The 17,088-nt window shown below is 36.5% G+C and overlaps 2 protein-coding genes across 7 annotated transcripts; one reads left to right on the top strand and one right to left on the bottom strand.

Annotated features, from left to right (window-relative positions):
• Positions 1-88: 88 nt before the first annotated feature.
• Positions 89-9,430, bottom strand: LOC142528116 (uncharacterized). Of its 6 annotated transcripts, none has more exons than XM_075633194.1 (14): positions 9,284-9,430; positions 8,554-8,675; positions 8,359-8,413; positions 7,927-8,015; positions 7,599-7,623; positions 7,481-7,519; positions 5,907-6,024; positions 3,413-3,540; positions 2,785-3,136; positions 2,324-2,427; positions 2,018-2,225; positions 1,139-1,933; positions 973-1,038; positions 89-752 (listed from the first exon to the last, which is right to left on the bottom strand). In XM_075633194.1, the coding sequence occupies exons 2-14, from the start codon at positions 8,635-8,637 to the stop codon at positions 440-442; spliced, it is 2,376 nt and encodes a 791-aa protein (XP_075489309.1). In that variant the 5' UTR covers positions 8,638-8,675; positions 9,284-9,430; the 3' UTR covers positions 89-439. The 6 variants fall into 6 exon arrangements, with proteins under 6 accessions (XP_075489309.1, XP_075489308.1, XP_075489311.1 ...); XM_075633193.1 differs by having other exon boundaries at positions 8,554-8,673; positions 9,172-9,365; XM_075633196.1 differs by having other exon boundaries at positions 2,018-2,180; positions 8,554-8,673; positions 9,172-9,362.
• Positions 9,431-10,628: 1,198 nt separating this feature from the next.
• On the top strand, positions 10,629-15,649 carry LOC142528100 (uncharacterized). Its single transcript, XM_075633171.1, is given in 4 exon segments — positions 10,629-11,978; positions 11,980-13,234; positions 13,526-13,618; positions 13,842-15,649. Coding segments are annotated over 2 exon segments (2,556 nt in total). The 3' UTR covers positions 13,186-13,234; positions 13,526-13,618; positions 13,842-15,649.
• Positions 15,650-17,088: the final 1,439 nt, after the last annotated feature.

Genomic DNA, 17,088 nt, shown 5'->3' with positions numbered 1-17,088 from the left:
TTTTTGTTTCTGCCATTCTCAGATCAATCGATAATATTTAAATTTGATTCGAAATATTTAATATTGCTTCACTAAATATGTTGAAGCATTTCTGGAGCATAGAGTTAAGACCCCCATAATATACTTAGGAAACATCTTTATCGTATTAGTAACTAATAAAATGGGAAAAGAACCGTTGTCCAAAAACAACAATCGAGAGTTCCAAACGACGGCATAGAGGTCTAACTTCCGAACTAAAAACACTCCCAAACAAGATCCAAACATTAGGTTTTACATTGGTCAAGATTAATTATCGGTTACCACAAGCTGATATTGTCCATAGAACTCCATACCAATGTTCCAGCATGGGCGAACATCCACGGAGAAGGAAAATGTCGCAAAAGATTTACCCAGCTTTTGGCAGATTTACGATACCATAACAATCTTTGTGGATATGTGGTTATTCATGACTAGAATTGGGTGACACGTCTCCATAAGAAACCAAACCTGTCTTTCTAGGAGGGCTACCAGATGATGACCTTGAGTTCCCTTTTGTAGCACGCCTGGGAGATTGTGATTCACGAGGGGATTGTGATGCAGATGGGCTTCGGCTACGTGAAGGTGATCGTCGCCTCTCACCACGTGGGGACCCACGATACCTCTCCACCGGAGAGCGGCTTCGAATGGGGCTTCGGCTGTAACGTCGGTTGCGGTAGCGTATTGGACTGCGAGACACGCTGGAGCTACGAGACCTGCTTCTTCTGCCCCTGTATCTGTAAGATGCCATGTAAGAATGAGCTTCAATGAATAATACGCAAAATGCAAGAAAGAAACAGCCAACATAATTTTGAGGCAGTTTCAAGTTCAGAAGTCTCAATGAAATGTTCAAATAATTTCATAAGCTGCGACTTATCCTTAAATAAGCTTTCTGACTATTTCAAAACAAGATTATTCTTGAAACCAAAATAATAGTCGGAGACAAATATCATGTACCTCAAAGGAGTTCTTCCACGAGGTGGGCTCCTATAACGCCTTGGGGATCTTCTAAAATTTGGATATCTAACAAATAACAAAAACAGAGGCATTAAGTTACTAAATACAATATCAAGAAATTCTGGGCTTAAGTCAATGGGGGAGGAGAGATCTGATTGTTTCTTACCGATCACGCTCACTTCTACCATCATATCGATATGACCTTATGGGAGAACGATCAGGAGAGCGGGAGCGACTCCTGTAACGCCGTACGTAAGCGTATCGATCACTAAAACCCCTACCTCTTCTGATCCGTTTAGGTGATCCATCAGCAGAAGGGCTTCTTGAAGAACTCCCACCACGATTAGAAACAGGTGATCTTGCTCTCCGGCCTGATATTACAGGACTCCTTGAGTAGCTTCGGCGCCTAGTCCTGATAGGTGCCCTTACTGGACTACGACTAGGGCTTCTTCTGGAGGGGGCCCTACCTGAGCTTCTGCTAACACTTCTCTGGGATAATCTAACTGGGCTTTTGCTTAAGCTCCTTCGAGAAGGTTTGCCTGAGCTCCTGCTTACACTGCGTCGAGAAGGTCTCACAGGACTGCGACTCGCCGACCTCAATGATGACCTCCTGGATGAAGTTCTGAGCGGGCTCCGCGTAACTCTTATTCTGGGAGGAGAAACTGTGGCACTTCTACTATGGCTATTTGGTGAACGAGACCTAGCTGGAGGGCTCACACTTAGATTTCTGTCCTGCCTTCTTGGGGGACTTCTAACTGGACTCATACTTCTGCTTCCACTTCTAACTGGACTCATACTTCTGCCCTTATCAGAGATCTGCTGCACCTGGGGACTTCGACTAACACATGGGCTCCTGTTCCTGTTATGCTTTGCACCAACACCAGGACTTCTTCCATCAGTTCTCTGAGGACTCAAGCTCATACTCTTACTCAGGGCTCTTCTAGGACTTGAGCTTCGGCTCCTGTGCATCAACAAGCAATAAACCTCGGGTAATTGGAGGACAAAGAATAATAAAGAGGTAACACCATAGAAAGGGATTATGCACCTAGATTTGCCAGGAACATCGGCTACTACATCAGGGTGTCTGTCAGCCATTCTGTCTGGTCCCATTTCGATTCCAACACCATTGTTTTGATGTTCTCCATTCTCCTCGGGGAATTCACCCTCCTCCGCGTCGAACATGTCAGCTGCATTCACCTTCCTATGATCTACAGTTGTGGTTTCCCAATTCTCAACAAGATAAGATTGATTTCCTTTTGTGGAATGCAACAAGGAAGATTGCAGAACATAACTAATAAAAATGACAAGGAAAGAAATGAAAAAATCAAATAATTAGTAATGACTATCGTACCAGCACTTTTCTGCTTCTTATCAAAAGCTCCAACCGAATCATCATTATTTTCTTCAGAGCTACTTCCACTTCTACTGTTGCTTTCACTATCTGAGACATCATCCCTACAGTATTTCCACAAAATTTGAGTTTCAAATTATAGGGATGTGAGGCCAAGATTCACAGATATTATCTGCACTCATGAACCAACATTATATAGTTTCTTGGCTTCGCAAAATATGGTGACCAGCAATCTGAAATTTTGTCACTTTTAGTCAAATTGCATTGCTAATGCAACTCAAATAGAAAAATTATATCTTTATTTGCCACATTGAATTCGAATAGCTGGGAGGATTTGATTAAGCATCTATGAAATATCAGAGGACAACTAAAATATGAATTCAAACAACTGGGAATTATTTATAAGTATCTATGAAATATCAGAGGACAACTAAAATATGACATGTTTATATAGTTGCTACCTTTTAGCTCTACGTTTGGACTTTTTATCTCGTCTTCTGCGTCGTTTTTCACGTCGCCTATCCTTCCCCTTTCCACGTTTATGTCTATCCCTCTTAGATCTCTTCCTTTTCTTACGTTTTTCATCACTAGAAGAGCTAGTGTCACTTAAAGAGGATGCATCTGAGTCGGAATCACTATCAGATTCTGAAGACTCCAAGTCAGTATCTGTTGAACTACCTGATTCGGACGAATAATGGCGTCTTCTCCTTTTCCTCCTTTTTGAAGATTTTTTGTGTTTCCCCTTGCGCTTTACTTCGTGATTGTTTGCCTCCATGGTGTCCACTATTTTCAATTTATTCCCATTCCTTTTATCTGTAGGCATGCAATACATGTAAAAATCATACGAAAGCATTAAGAAGCAATTAAAAGGGGAAAAAAGGAAGGCGGGGGGTGGGGGGGAGGTGGGGGAGAGTGAGAGAGGCTTATGAAGGCAACTACAAACTCAATAGTTCTAAGAAAGAGGAAAAAACAAAAGGGAAAAAGAAAACTAACATATACAACATAACACAGCGACACTATTATAAATATGTACCAGAACATTTTTACCCGGGCAAAAAGAATATTCATTAAAAGTTTTTAGATACAAACCATCATTTATTTCTCCAGAATTAATAATTTTCACAGTAACGGCAGGTCTCCCATCTTCGTCCCCAGCATTCTCAATCTTCTTCAACACATCATTCCCATCCACAAGCTCACCAAAGACAATACATTTCCTGTGGATAAAAGATCATAAACATGTTGAGGACCAGGGAAAAAATTTGCATATCAGCATTCATCGATGCGCAACCAAGGGCGTTCACCTATTTCATGCTATAGGGGCACATATATCTGAAAGAACTGGTTCATAAAAAGTATTGATGAGGCAAATCTATGAGTCATAGTAATTTAAGGCGCATGGTGTCGTAGAGCCTGAGGCACACAAGGCAAGGTGCGAGCCTTATCAAAGTAAGGCGCATCAAACATGGTTTTTTTATATACATATGTAAAGTTAATATTACGAAAATATAACATTGCAAAAAAAAAAAATTCAGAAAATACTAAATAATAATGTAAAAGGTTCATTAGTAAATGCATAGCATTATCAAAAGTGCCACGAAGGATTTGAAGTTATTTAGAAATTAAGTATGCTGTAGGAAGTAAATGGCAGAAGTTAAAAGAGAGAATGGAATTGTAGAAATTAAATACGTTGTTGGAATTATATTGCAGAAGAAAAAATTGAGAATAGAATATGGCCGCTGTAATTTTCTGGGACAGTACTTAGTTTGTTGTAATAAAAGAGAGTAGTTGTGGGAAATAAATAAAATGGAGACACAGCACATGTTCAAAAAGCAACCAAGAATTTCACAGTCAACAATTGTGTGCCTTTTGGTTAATGGGCTTCAATTTGTTTGGGCTGGGCTTATGCTTTCTTTTTATTTATTGAAACAATCGGCCCGAGTTCTCTTCAAGCACACAGTGTCAAAGTCTTAAGCGCACCTGCAACCCAGGCGCATGGACAGCCCGCGGAGGCGCAGGTGCGCGCATGGGCAGTGCCTGGCTGCGCAGAATCTAGGGACGCCCATGTATGAACTATGCTCGGAGTGGAACGAAAAACTAAGCAGATCAAACAGAAATCGAAAAAATAATTTTATATTTAAAACATCCGAGTGACAAAGTAATTAATCTACCTAACTCTTAGAATTCTATAAATTACAGTACCTGTACTAAAAGTAATATTTAAAAGCCCGAGGGGCATTAAGGCGCAAAGGTGTTCTAGGGCCTAGGAAAAAGGAGCAAGGCAATGCACCTGTTTTATTAAACCAAAGCTCACAAAGATAAAAATACCTGAATTTTCAGATTACAAAGAAAATTATGTTGTATAGTATCTTATGTTTACTATGTAAAATATTAAACATAAAAAATCAAATATTTAATAGCTTACTACCAAAATAATAAGCATGTATGAATTGTTGTCTGGCATTTTACATCAGATTAATTATCTAGTGGAATTATAATTAAACAAGGTACAACAGTTCAATCATCTAAATATCAAACAGGATAAAATGTCAATTATAGACAAAAAAGTAGAAAAATAAAATAAGGTGGTGGTAGGTTAGAAAAAAGTTCACAGTTTTTATTTAAAATTTCAACACTTAAATAATTTGTATATTTATAAGTCTCGTAGCACATCAAAATAAAGTAGTACCAATCTCTCACCTATTTACATAACCCTTCCCCGCAGTCTTTAAATTTTATTCTCTGCTTTGTCGTGACACTTAACTATTGTTACCTTTGGTCTTCTAATGGAGTTTCGAGTTCCAATCTCGTAAAATAAGAACTCGAAAACTTGTTAAATTTCAGGTTCAGATATAAATTCAACAGAGGAGCGTGATTGCAATTTTAGAAATGGGAGAGGGAATAGATAGACATTTCGTAATTGGTTTCGCGACGTGGATTCAGCAAAAAGAAATGTTGCACTGATGACTAGGGTTGGAGAGTTATATGATTTTATTTTATTCATTTTTTAGCACTTCAAAACCATGTTTTATTTACTTATTTGTTCATTTTGACAAAAAAAGTGAAGCATTTTCTCCGTCAAACAGGATCCCATAGACACCTTGAGCTTTTCTCATAGCGCATGTAAGGTGTGAGCCGTATCCCAAAGCACATGTAAAGTGCAACTGTGCAAGTCTAACTGAACCGCCTTCCGGGCCTTAGGGTGCCACCAGGTGCAGGGGTCGTGCCTGGCTGCACCTGGGAGAGTCTAGTTCGTCTTTTATAACTATGACTACAAAGGAAGTTGACAACTCATTTTTCACCTCAAATCTTCTCCAGAGAATCGACAGCGAAAAAGGATAAGACGCACGAAAATAACCAAGACTCTCACTTTTGCTGGAGAGGCAACAGGTAAAAGGATATTTCTGAATGACACGTCATAAGAGCGGGCATAAAAATAAAATAGACATCTCAAAATAAGAAAGATTTTTTAATAATGACACAAGAATGACAGACATAATTGCTGTGATTGGGCAAATTTCTATAGAAGGAAATTAAATAATAATAAATAATTGAAGAGCTAACAGACTTAGAAAAATCAAACCTGTCAAGATGATGATCAGCTTTTAAGGTGATACTGAACAATGAGCCACGTTCATCACGATCAGCAATTGCCATAGATAATAAACCCGGTCCATCATGTTTCAGCTTCGGAAATTCATCTGGAAACATAAAAAGTTCCAACTTTGTTAATACTAGATCAAGAATAGTTACTGTCAGAATAATTCACATGCTAATTACACGTGCTTCTCAAATCCTAAGCTGCAATCAAATTCCAAGTTTCTTGAATGCATGCACGAAAACAAAACCAGATAGCAGTGCATCGTTAACTCTCCAGTCAAACCAACCACAGAAAACAGAGCAACAATAACATACACAGTGGCTCATATTTTTAAATCTACTAAATGTTCCATTAGAATTTCGCACACAAATAAATGATGAAATGTTAAATGCTGCACCATTCGATCAATTTTGCAGCCCCACCTTCCTACAAATAAAATAGCTATCACTATTATAAAGGACGATATTTATCAACCTCAATTGCCAATCAAGAGCAACAACAGATCCAAGGTTTCGAGAAAATTGTGCGCATATTATTCTAACACAATTGTCAGAAGTACAGCAAAAAGTAGTGATACAGCTTTGAGCCTTGAAAGAAATGCCAGGGCGAACTAACTTAAACATTACAACAATCAAAACTCCACAAACAGCATATTCATCATTTTTGAATAAGCTTCCCTGTCATCATATGAACACAGGCTTCCAAGAAGCTAACAAATAAGAACGAAACCCAGTTCAATCAAGTAGAAAATTCAAGTAGAAAATTCACATATATTACCGAATAATTCAAAAAGAATTGCTTCACCATAAAATGAATATTGCCAACATCTAAGCTTGTTATGCCTCAGCACCTCAAGCCAGACTCAACAATGAAAAAAATATGTATCATTCTTCAACATATAGGTAAGGAAGTGCTGGACAAGTTCACCAGTAATGAACATAAAAAAATGCAAAGAAACACATTAAAATTTACTAATCCAAAGTCCCATTGATTGCGATCAGAAAGACACACATTACTTCAAATTCATACACTCAACATTGCTCATCACACCGAAAACTATTTATCACAAAAAATGCAAAAAATCAAATAAAAAAATAGGACACGAGTAAAAAGGGGCCCATGATTACTGAAATTAACCATGGTTAATGGTTTGTTGTTAAAAACAAATGAAATGAAAGCCAAACAAAAGTGAATTTACCACAATTCGAAACAAATATAGAGGACATATAAGGCAGGCAAAACATTTAGATTCCCTACCATTCGTCAATATCATTTGAATTGAAGCTCCAATGCAGCGAGAATAAGATCAAAGTCAGCCCCAACCTTCATAGGCAATACAAAAGGAAACCCACTTGCTCTCAAGATAAAAAGAATATGAAAATAAAGAAATATATGAATGGGCCTGCTTTTGTCTTTTTTACTTAATATAATTGAATGAATCACACATTGGATTCGAGAATGACAGATATGTGTGTATTTTGCAGAAGGTCATTCAATCTAAGCCAAAAGATAAACAACGTAATAAATTAGATGATGAGAAAAGAATTGTTTTTCACCTGGAAATCTTCCATCGTATATACTTTCTCCAAAATTGCCTGCAAAGTGATACAAGATTCAACTTTAACCATCCAAAAGAGAAACTGGGATATTGAAACATTCACTGGCACAACATACCATCTTGCCGAAGAAAGTCCCCACCCTGCAAAACATTTATAGAATGTCAATCAATTTTCAGTAAACAAAAACAATTAGACAAATCCAAGCTATTTAAGCTAGGAGAGAGTGTTTTCTAAAAATGGACAACCCATAAAATACAACCTCAAACAATATCACAAGAAAGACAGTCATGACCTTCAGCCCTGTCACACGATAAACAAACATATTTGGCTAAAAGATAAAGGCCACTTCTAACTTATACTTAGCAAAACTACACAACCACAGAATTATCGGATTAAGCTCGTTATTCAGAAGACTAAAAGGACAAATAAAAAAGTAAGCATACCTGAGCTGCATATCCTTTGACAATACGATGGAAAAAGGTTCCCTTGTAATGGAGAGGCTTCCCAGTTTTAGGGCTGACACCTTTTTCTCCTGAAACAAACGATAATTTGAAACATGCGAGATCAAAAGGGCAATAGATCGTGTTATAATAGGATTTATATCCATGAACAGACCAAAGTTCTTATGTTCAAACTACTTCATACTATTAGATTTGGACATTCGAGGAGATGATATCATCCTTCTAAAACCGAACAAAGAACCACCAAACTAGACTTGGATTTTCAACATCTAAAGAGAAAATTTAACAAGCACATAAATAGTGGGAAAAATATATCTAGAGATCGAAGAAAAAAAATATAGAGCGCATAGAATTTAAAAGCAACTATGATCACCAGTGTAATAAGTTAAATCAAAAACGGAATGGAAAGCTTACCAGTACAAAGAGCACGAAAGTTTTCAGCTGTCTTCGGAGCAACATCAGTGAAAAGCTGCATTCCCGCAGAAGACAATGGCAGAAGTTAAAAATATACTTTCTTGTGAGAGAATAATTGAAAGATAAAGGATGGAGTTAAACTTGAATTGAAAATGCATGGGCTGATTGATATTGAGTTAAAAAAACCAACAATACCTCGAACACCATCCTCTCGTAAACGTCTCCATCAATTGAGACATCTAAAAACACAAGAGGTCTTTTCTTATTCGTTTTCTCCATGCTCCAACTTCGCAAACTTAGCTAAATCAACAATGTCTACAGGTGTTCAACAGAGAGAACAAAAGTTAGCAGATCTATGAAAAATACCATTAGATTTAAGGCACAGATGCGTCCCCCCTATTCAACATTATCAGATCTTACGAGCCCATGTTGTAGAATACATTCCTCATGTCCTATCTAACACCAAACCACCGCAATATCCTCAAAACTTCCACACAGAAAAATATGCCCAGCGTATCAAAATACCATACAAAGAAACAACAGGGACACTGAAATTAAAAAACAAGCCCGCTTCCTTACCAGAAATTGAGACTGAAAACCCCAATCGCAGTAACGATTAATAGCTCCAAGAGCCAATTACAACACAACTAAAATTTATCACTGAAAAGAAAACCCAAAGCTCAGGCTATCACTCCATACAACCAAATCAGTACCCAAAAAAACGAATAAGGGACAATTACTCTAAATCGAAAAACAAAAGTGGTGATCTAGAACAACCGACGGCTAAAGTACTAATGACAACACGATTTGAACCTCGAAATCCCACGAGGCGAAGCAGAAACGGAACAATCGAACGAATAAACAGTTCCAGATTATCGAATCTCAAGGAAGATAATCAGATTGTAGATTAGGGTTTCGAGCAACTTGGCAATCGGTGCAGTGCAGCTGAACAAGCAAACCGCTCCTCCACTGAAATGTTTAATCCTCGGAAAAACCTAGCCTCGCAGTGAAATGACCTTTTTATCCCGGGCGATTGTTTAAGAATCTTGGGCGGGGTGGGGCCAGGGGGTGTTAATTTCACAAGAAACGCTGCATCTTCATCTATATTTATACATTAATTTGTATAACAAAAAATTCAATGTAAAAATTCAATTTGTCAAAATCTCAGTATATATTGAATAGAAAATCTTGTTATATAACAATAAAATATCGCGATATAATGATTGTAAATAACGTTGTAACGATATATTGGTTGTACCTTTAGGTACTGTTTGGTTCAAGTACTTATAAGTACTAATATAAATAGTCCTATCATATCACTTGTTTTGTACAATTATTATTTATCTCGATCAATTCAAATTATTAATTATTTATTTCACATCAATCAAATTCGTAATAATTTATCTCACGTCAATCAAATCAATAATATAAAATTACGATATTACCCTTAATAAATAATATTATTAATATTTTCAACAATGACAAAATGGTAATATCATATTATTTCAAGTTTAATCAATCAAATCAATTAAATCAAACACTATATTAACTATCATTTTCTATTTATTTTATTATTACAAAATATTACTTATTTCCATACTATATATCTCTTACCATGAACCAAACGGTAGGTTAGTATTATTCTAATTCTATATATACAATACGAGAGCCACCCACGCACCCTTTTTCGATTTTATTTATTATTTAATAACAATATTGTATTTGTTAATTCTTCTCAGTTTGCAATTGAAGCTCGCGTACAATTTGCTGGACGACTTAATGCAGCTTCCATTCATATATTCCCTAATGAATAATGATGATTTACAAAATTAATTCTGCTTCTTCAAGATGATGCGATTAATAATCAAATGTATGAAATAAGATTGTCTATTATATAATAATTTATAATTTGAGCTTAGCTGTGTCAAAACGAGCAAGCAGAACGAGATACTTACAATCCGTCGAACCGTCGTTCAACGGATTAGATATGATGAGATGGACTAACTCAATCGATATGGTCATTTTCTTTTTGTTATGACCGTAGAATCCGCCCCTTCAATGCACACACTCGCATTGAATAAATTATTGGACTAAAACGTATTAGCAAGATGTCATTCGATAAACCTAGTTTTATCACTTTGCTTTCTAATTGAAAAGGAAAATTAAAATATTTAATAGTGGATTATTCATTCATGTGCCCCGAACCCTGTCGCTAGGGGGTTTTTTATGCCGCAATCGCAAATCTGGTGCACAGAGAACAGCCCAAGAAAATGAAATCCTCAACTTCATCTTTTCTTCAAAAATCACTGATTTCATTAATTCGCTGCAAATCTTTTTCATCATCATCTTCTTCCATCTCCACTACAGATCCAGCACTTGTTTCACAGCTCGACCCTGCTAAGCCACATTCAACCCTGGAGCCACAAAACTCGATCAAAATCCAAACTTTTCAAGCCTCCATTTCAGTAAAATCTAACTTGAGCCAAACCCATGTCATAGAAACCCTTCTAGCTCACAGAAATGATCCCGTTTATGCGCTCAATTATTTCAAATGGGTCGAGAAACAGAGTGATTTCGCGCGTGGAATACCGGACACTTTATGCATATTGCTCCATATACTAATGAGTTCCCAGGGACATTATACTGTAGCTAGGAATTTGCTGAATTGTTACTTGTCTGATGATTCTCCCACCTCATCCAGTGCGCTTGTTGATCACTTGATCGATTGTGCTGAGAGGTTTAGTTTTGAGCTGGAGCCGCGTGTTTTTAGTTACCTGTTGGATGGATGTATTAGAGAAGGGAGGTTAAAAGATGCGATGGATTGCTACCATTCGTTGGTTTGTAATGGTATAACGCCATTTATATTTGTTTTAAATAACTTGTTGAGAAAATTGATCAAAGCAAACAAGATTGAAGCTGCACGGGAATTGTTTAACGACTTGTGTGTAAAGAATACAAGTTATGATTGTGGCACCGTGAATGAGATGATGCGTGCCTTCCTTAAAGAGGGTAAGGCTGACGAAGCTGATAAATACTTTCTGGAGGCAAAGGGTAGAGGTATTAATCTGACCAAACCTCTTTATTCTGCAGCTATTCGTGCTTCTTGTATGAAATTGGATTCCACTGCCGCCTCTGCCTTGTTGAGTGAGGTGAAGGAAAAGGGTTGGATTCCCTCCGAGGGTATGTTTACGAATGTAATTTGTACATGTGTGAAGCAGAGGAACATGATAGAGGCGTTAAGGTTGAAGGATGATATGATTAGCAGTGGGCATTCCCTGAATCTGGTTGTTGCTACTAGCTTGATGAAGGGCTATTATCAGCAGGGAGATTTGAATACTGCTTTGGCGTTGTTTGATAAAATTGTTGAGGATGGGCTTATTCCTAACAAAGTCACCTATGCAGTCCTCATAGAAGGATGTTGTAGGAATGGAAATATGGGGAAAGCACGAGATTTATATTTCCAAATGAAATTGGCCGGTATTCTTCCCACTGTATATATTGTAAATTCTTTAATTAAAGGGTACCTGAAGGCTCAAATGCTGGACGAAGCACTCAAGCTCTTTGATGAGGCTATTGAAGCTCGAATTGCCAATTCTTTTACGTACAATAATCTAATTTCCTTGGTTCTGTAAAGGGTTTTGGGTAGATGAAGCGCATAAAATTTGGTGCAAGATGATTGATCAGGGAGTTGAACCGACTGTGGTTTCCTATAACAACATGATTCTGGGGTACTGCAAAAAGGGGAACATGGATGTGGCTATAGCCTTACTTTCTGAAATGGGAGTAAAGAATTTGAAAGCAAATGTTGTCACATATAGTATATTGGTTGATGGGTATTTCAAGAAATATGAAACTGAAAAGGCTATTGAAATGTTTAACCGAATGGTGCACTTGGGAATTTCCCCCTCTGATTTCACGTACAACACATTGGTCAGTGGTTTATGCAAAGCAGGCCGAACAACTGAAGCAAAAGATAGAATGCAAAAGTTTGTGGAGTCTGGTTTTAGTCCCATGTGCATGACTTATAATAGCATAATTGATGGGTTTATAAAGGAAGGTAATGTTGATTCTGCAGTGAATGTTTATCAGGAGATGTTGGAAACAGGAATTATACCCAACGTTATAACTTATACCACTTTAATTGATGGATTTTGCAAGCACAAAAAGGCGGATCTTGCTTTGAAAATGTTAAATGAAATGCGGGCGAAAGGTGTTGACATGGATATAACCGCATATGGTGCACTCATAAATGCATATAGCAAAAGAAGTGACATGAATAGTGCGTCCGAGCTTTTCGATGAAATTTTCCAAGCCGGTCTATCCCCAAATAAAGTTATTTACAACATCATGATCAATGGCTTCAAAAACCTTTGTAATATGGAATCAGCACTTGACTTGTATGATAAAATGAAGAATCAGGAAATTAAGGGTGATTTGGAAACTTATACCACTTTGATAGATGGGCTCCTAAAGGAGGGAAATATAATTCTCGCTTCAGATTTCTATCAAGAAATGCTTGTCAAGAACATTCATCCGGATGTTATCACATACTCGGTTCTAGTGAATGGTCTTTGTAACAAAGAACAGGTGGAAAATGCTGCCAAAATCCTGGAAGAGATGAAGAAAAAGAGCATATCGCCTAACATACTTATTTATAATACGTTGATTGCTGGATATTTCAGGGATGGAAATTTGATAGAGGCTTTTAGATTGCATGATGAAATGCTTGATAGAGGTCTCACTCCTGATGATGCGACTTACGATCTTCTTATCAGTGGAAAGTTGAAGTTGAAACAGAACATCCCTGCTAAAACTTCAAGTGCATGAGCCAACAGCTTGGAGTTACTGATGTTCTAGTTTTTATGCTGTGTAGATGGTAAATCCATTGATCATATCATTCTTATCGGTAATCGATTGATCATATCATATCAGCATTTAGTTATGATTCATTATTTATTTGTTACAGCTCTTTTAGATAGGTAACAAGTTCAGTTCATTTTTCCTACCCATAAGTGGGTTATAGTCACATGAATGTGTGAGAGATAATGTGCGCTTTTATTCTATCAAGTCGGTTTCAGATTTCTCGTACGAATTCCATCTTGTATCTACTTCTTTCCTTTAATGTTTAGACATTCCATTAACTCCAGCATGTAAATTCATATTTCAGAAGCAATTGGGAATGCACTGTCGCCTGAAATCAGACTGTAAAAGTTGCATCTAGATTCCCAGAGTGCAAACATTTCATGCTGAATTCATGCAGGTCAGTGGCGTCTTGACATGGATTCTTGTCAATTCATCAGTTTTTCCAAATATTGGTGTTAGCAAATTGTTTTTGCCTTTTTTTACGTTGAGTTAACCTATTATTCTACTGTTTGGTGTTCTTTATTGATCTATATTAATCATATAAGTTTGATTTCTTCTGCGTACCTCGACAACACTTTTAAGGATGTTAATTATCTATGTTTAATCCCTCCATTATTCAGCACTACAATTGGAGGCATGCACCATCTACTTGAAAAGGTTTAAAGATGGTGCCAGGATTTGCCAGCTTTTCCAAACAGATGCATTGATTTACTGCTATTTATTGGTAACAGACATATTAGTCTACATAAAAATTTTAAGGCCGGGCCATCTAAATATCCTTCCAGCCTTGCCACTCATGAATCATGATCTTCATCATGTGTACATCAACATTGGCGCTGGCTTACTTAAGCTGTAAATTGGCTACTTCAGAATCTGCTACTGAAAGCATCAAATGAAAGTAATTCTTGCGCAATAAAGTATGTTTCTCTATCTTCAGCTCTTTTATCTAATTCTTTTTTGTTTTAGTAATAGAGGAATGAAGGAAGTTGTGCAGTTGACAGTTTCTCAAGAAAGAAAAGAATTTGCAGCTTGCTAGCAACTTCAGAAGGTCCTTGTGCAGTGTGGCTAACTGGCTTCTAGTTTTGGGGCTCGTGATGTGCATGCAACTTAGCACAGGGCAATCAATCTTATGACAATCATTTCATATCCTTAGCGTTAATGATATTATTATTTGCATTCATGTTTGAAGTCGTGTGGCCAAAATAGAAATGTTTGCCTAGAGATGAACTCTGAACAAAATCCCTAGCTAACAGCTAGCAATTTCTTCTCCCTAGCCCAAGCTAGTTACAGCTCTCAAGCAACAAAATAAATAGAATGAATTACAGGTCTCTCCCTCACATTTTTATTCTCTTCCCTCTTTCTGGACACTTCTATGGCTTGTGAGTCCTGAGCTGTTTAGATCTAGGCCCAAAAATAGTTGGGTCCACGACATGTTGACCTTGAATATTTTGAAGCACCAACTTTTTTATCATACCTGTAATAGGTGTTGATACTTGTTGGAGACCAATGAGCTTCACCTTGCTTCTTGTAATATTGCGGCATTGGCGAGCCTCCAACTGATCCTATGGGCCAGAGTGCAACAATACCATTTTATTTACCATTATTAGATGTGACGATTCAGTGAACAATCCTATGTACCAAAATGCTACACATCTCTTTAGATGTCAATTTGGTCACTTTGAGCAGTGATTTCTCTCCCCTTATATTCGAAATATACATAGAATTATGACCTCCCTTTGCCCTTGAGAAATTTGCATCATCCGCATGCACACATGATCATGCATTTTAAATAGCATTATTACTTCCATGCTTTTCTATTAGTATATATTTATATATACAATTGTTTATTTCGATGTAGCGTCCTTGAATCTGGAAGAGCAAGAGGAGGATTCTTTGAGGTTCTAGTTTGAACTGTGTGGTGCATAAAACTATTGAATAAAGGTTGTATTAAATGGTGTGTAATAAATATTTGTTTGTTAAATGCACTGTTTATGCCAATGAGATTATGAATGCTCGTCCAGGATGGCCCACATGTTAGCAACTAATATGGATTTCAAAACTTCATAATTAACATTCACTGCTAATCATCTATTGATCCCTGGATGACAGGCGTAAAGGTCGTTGTCTGACAGTTTGTTTGGAGAATATTAAAAAGAAAAAGGTTGAACTTCCCAGAGATGAAGTTACAGCATTCAGAAGCTGGATGCGAAGATTAGACACATCATTTTTGTTTTGATTTGTGCAGTGAACATTAAAGCTGGTTTAACCATCATCAAAGGCTTGCCTCATTGGTATGATATGTCCAAAGTGTTCTCTGTGAATGAAACGCGGCTTAATCAGTAAGCTACGTGAAAGGTAGAATACCAACTTTATTTCGGGCCGAAGGGGGAATAGATTGGTATCCATTTGGTGTCTTTTATTTTCTCCATGTTCTGTTGGATGATGAAGGATAGATTGCTTGTTACATACTAGTGAATTTCCTATACAACAGATTATTCCCACTATGCTAACGCTACACAAACTAACTTATAAGGAATATCAATCTTAAACTTGCAGTGTCATTTGGATGGCTTTTTTAAAGTAATTTTTCAATCATTTTAGGCTGTGTTCTTGATTTTATTTCTCATCTTCCTTTTGGTTGCATTTTGAACTATTGAACATATAAACAAAACATTTTTTAATCTGTTGCAAAATTGCAGAATAGAGTGCTTCCTTGGGAAAATTCCTCGAACGAGGAAGATATATTTTTTTAAAAAAGAGAGAAGTAATAGTAAAAGTTTGAGGTAATCATTTTTTTTATCCATAATGAAATTGTATTACGACTTGCAATAATAAAAGTGAGTCTAACCAACCACCTGTCACATTGTAATGCATATTACTATTTAATTTCCAAAACTTTATATTCTACAAAATTAAATTAATCATGTTTTGACAGGTGATCCATTCACTCTTCAATCGATCTAATTAAACACATCCTCAACATTTCCATTAATTTGTTTTTATGCTGAAATTTTGAAATTTGAAAGTGAACTAGTGAATGAGCTGAGAACAAAAGTTAATGCTCATCATATTAGAACTTTAAGAAAAGACAATTTTGAAATTTGATGGAATCAACCCGACTCCCAAAATTTCTCACTAAAATCTGATGGCATCCACACATGGTTGAATTAATGTTTGATGAACAAATCGATGTAAAAAGAAGTAAATGCCAAATTGTAATTTCATTATTCAAAACAAATGTAAATCCAACTGCAAATATTAAAGCTCACAAGTATGAACCGTTGATTCCAGAAGCAAATTGGAGGAAACATGGAAATGGGGGAGTAAGATCCCCAAAACCTATGAAAAAAAAACATCCAATATGACCTAAACATACAAACAAGATTGGCAAAAACTTGTGTGAGACGGTCTCAAGAGTCGTATTTTGTGATACACATCTCTTATTTGCGTCATCCATGAAAAAATATTAATTTTTATGCTAAGAATATCACTTTTTATTGTAAATATCGGTAAGGTTGACTCGTCTCACAGATAAAGATTCGTGAGACCGTCTCACAAGAGACCTACTCAACAATAGTTAGATTAAAAAAACTAGCACCTGAAACACAGGTTAGAATTTTTCAAAAAATGTTTTTCGTGATTTTTGATTTTTTGAGAAAAATCGGTTGATGATTTTACTACACCATCTAAACATGTTTGTTTCTCGGTGTGAAAAGATTAGTTGTATAAACAATTCGAGAATTTTTGGAGATGATTTTCTATGTTTCCCTATGTTCCTTCCTATTTTAATTTTTAAATTTTATTTAATATATTTATATATATTGTTTTGATTTATTTATTTGATTATTCAGATTATATTATTTTAGA

The sequence above is a fragment of the Primulina tabacum genome, chromosome 15 (genome assembly GCF_025594145.1).
Source record: "Primulina tabacum isolate GXHZ01 chromosome 15, ASM2559414v2, whole genome shotgun sequence".
Taxonomy (NCBI): domain Eukaryota; kingdom Viridiplantae; phylum Streptophyta; class Magnoliopsida; order Lamiales; family Gesneriaceae; genus Primulina; species Primulina tabacum.
This window is presented reverse-complemented; position numbering and strand designations above follow the sequence as displayed.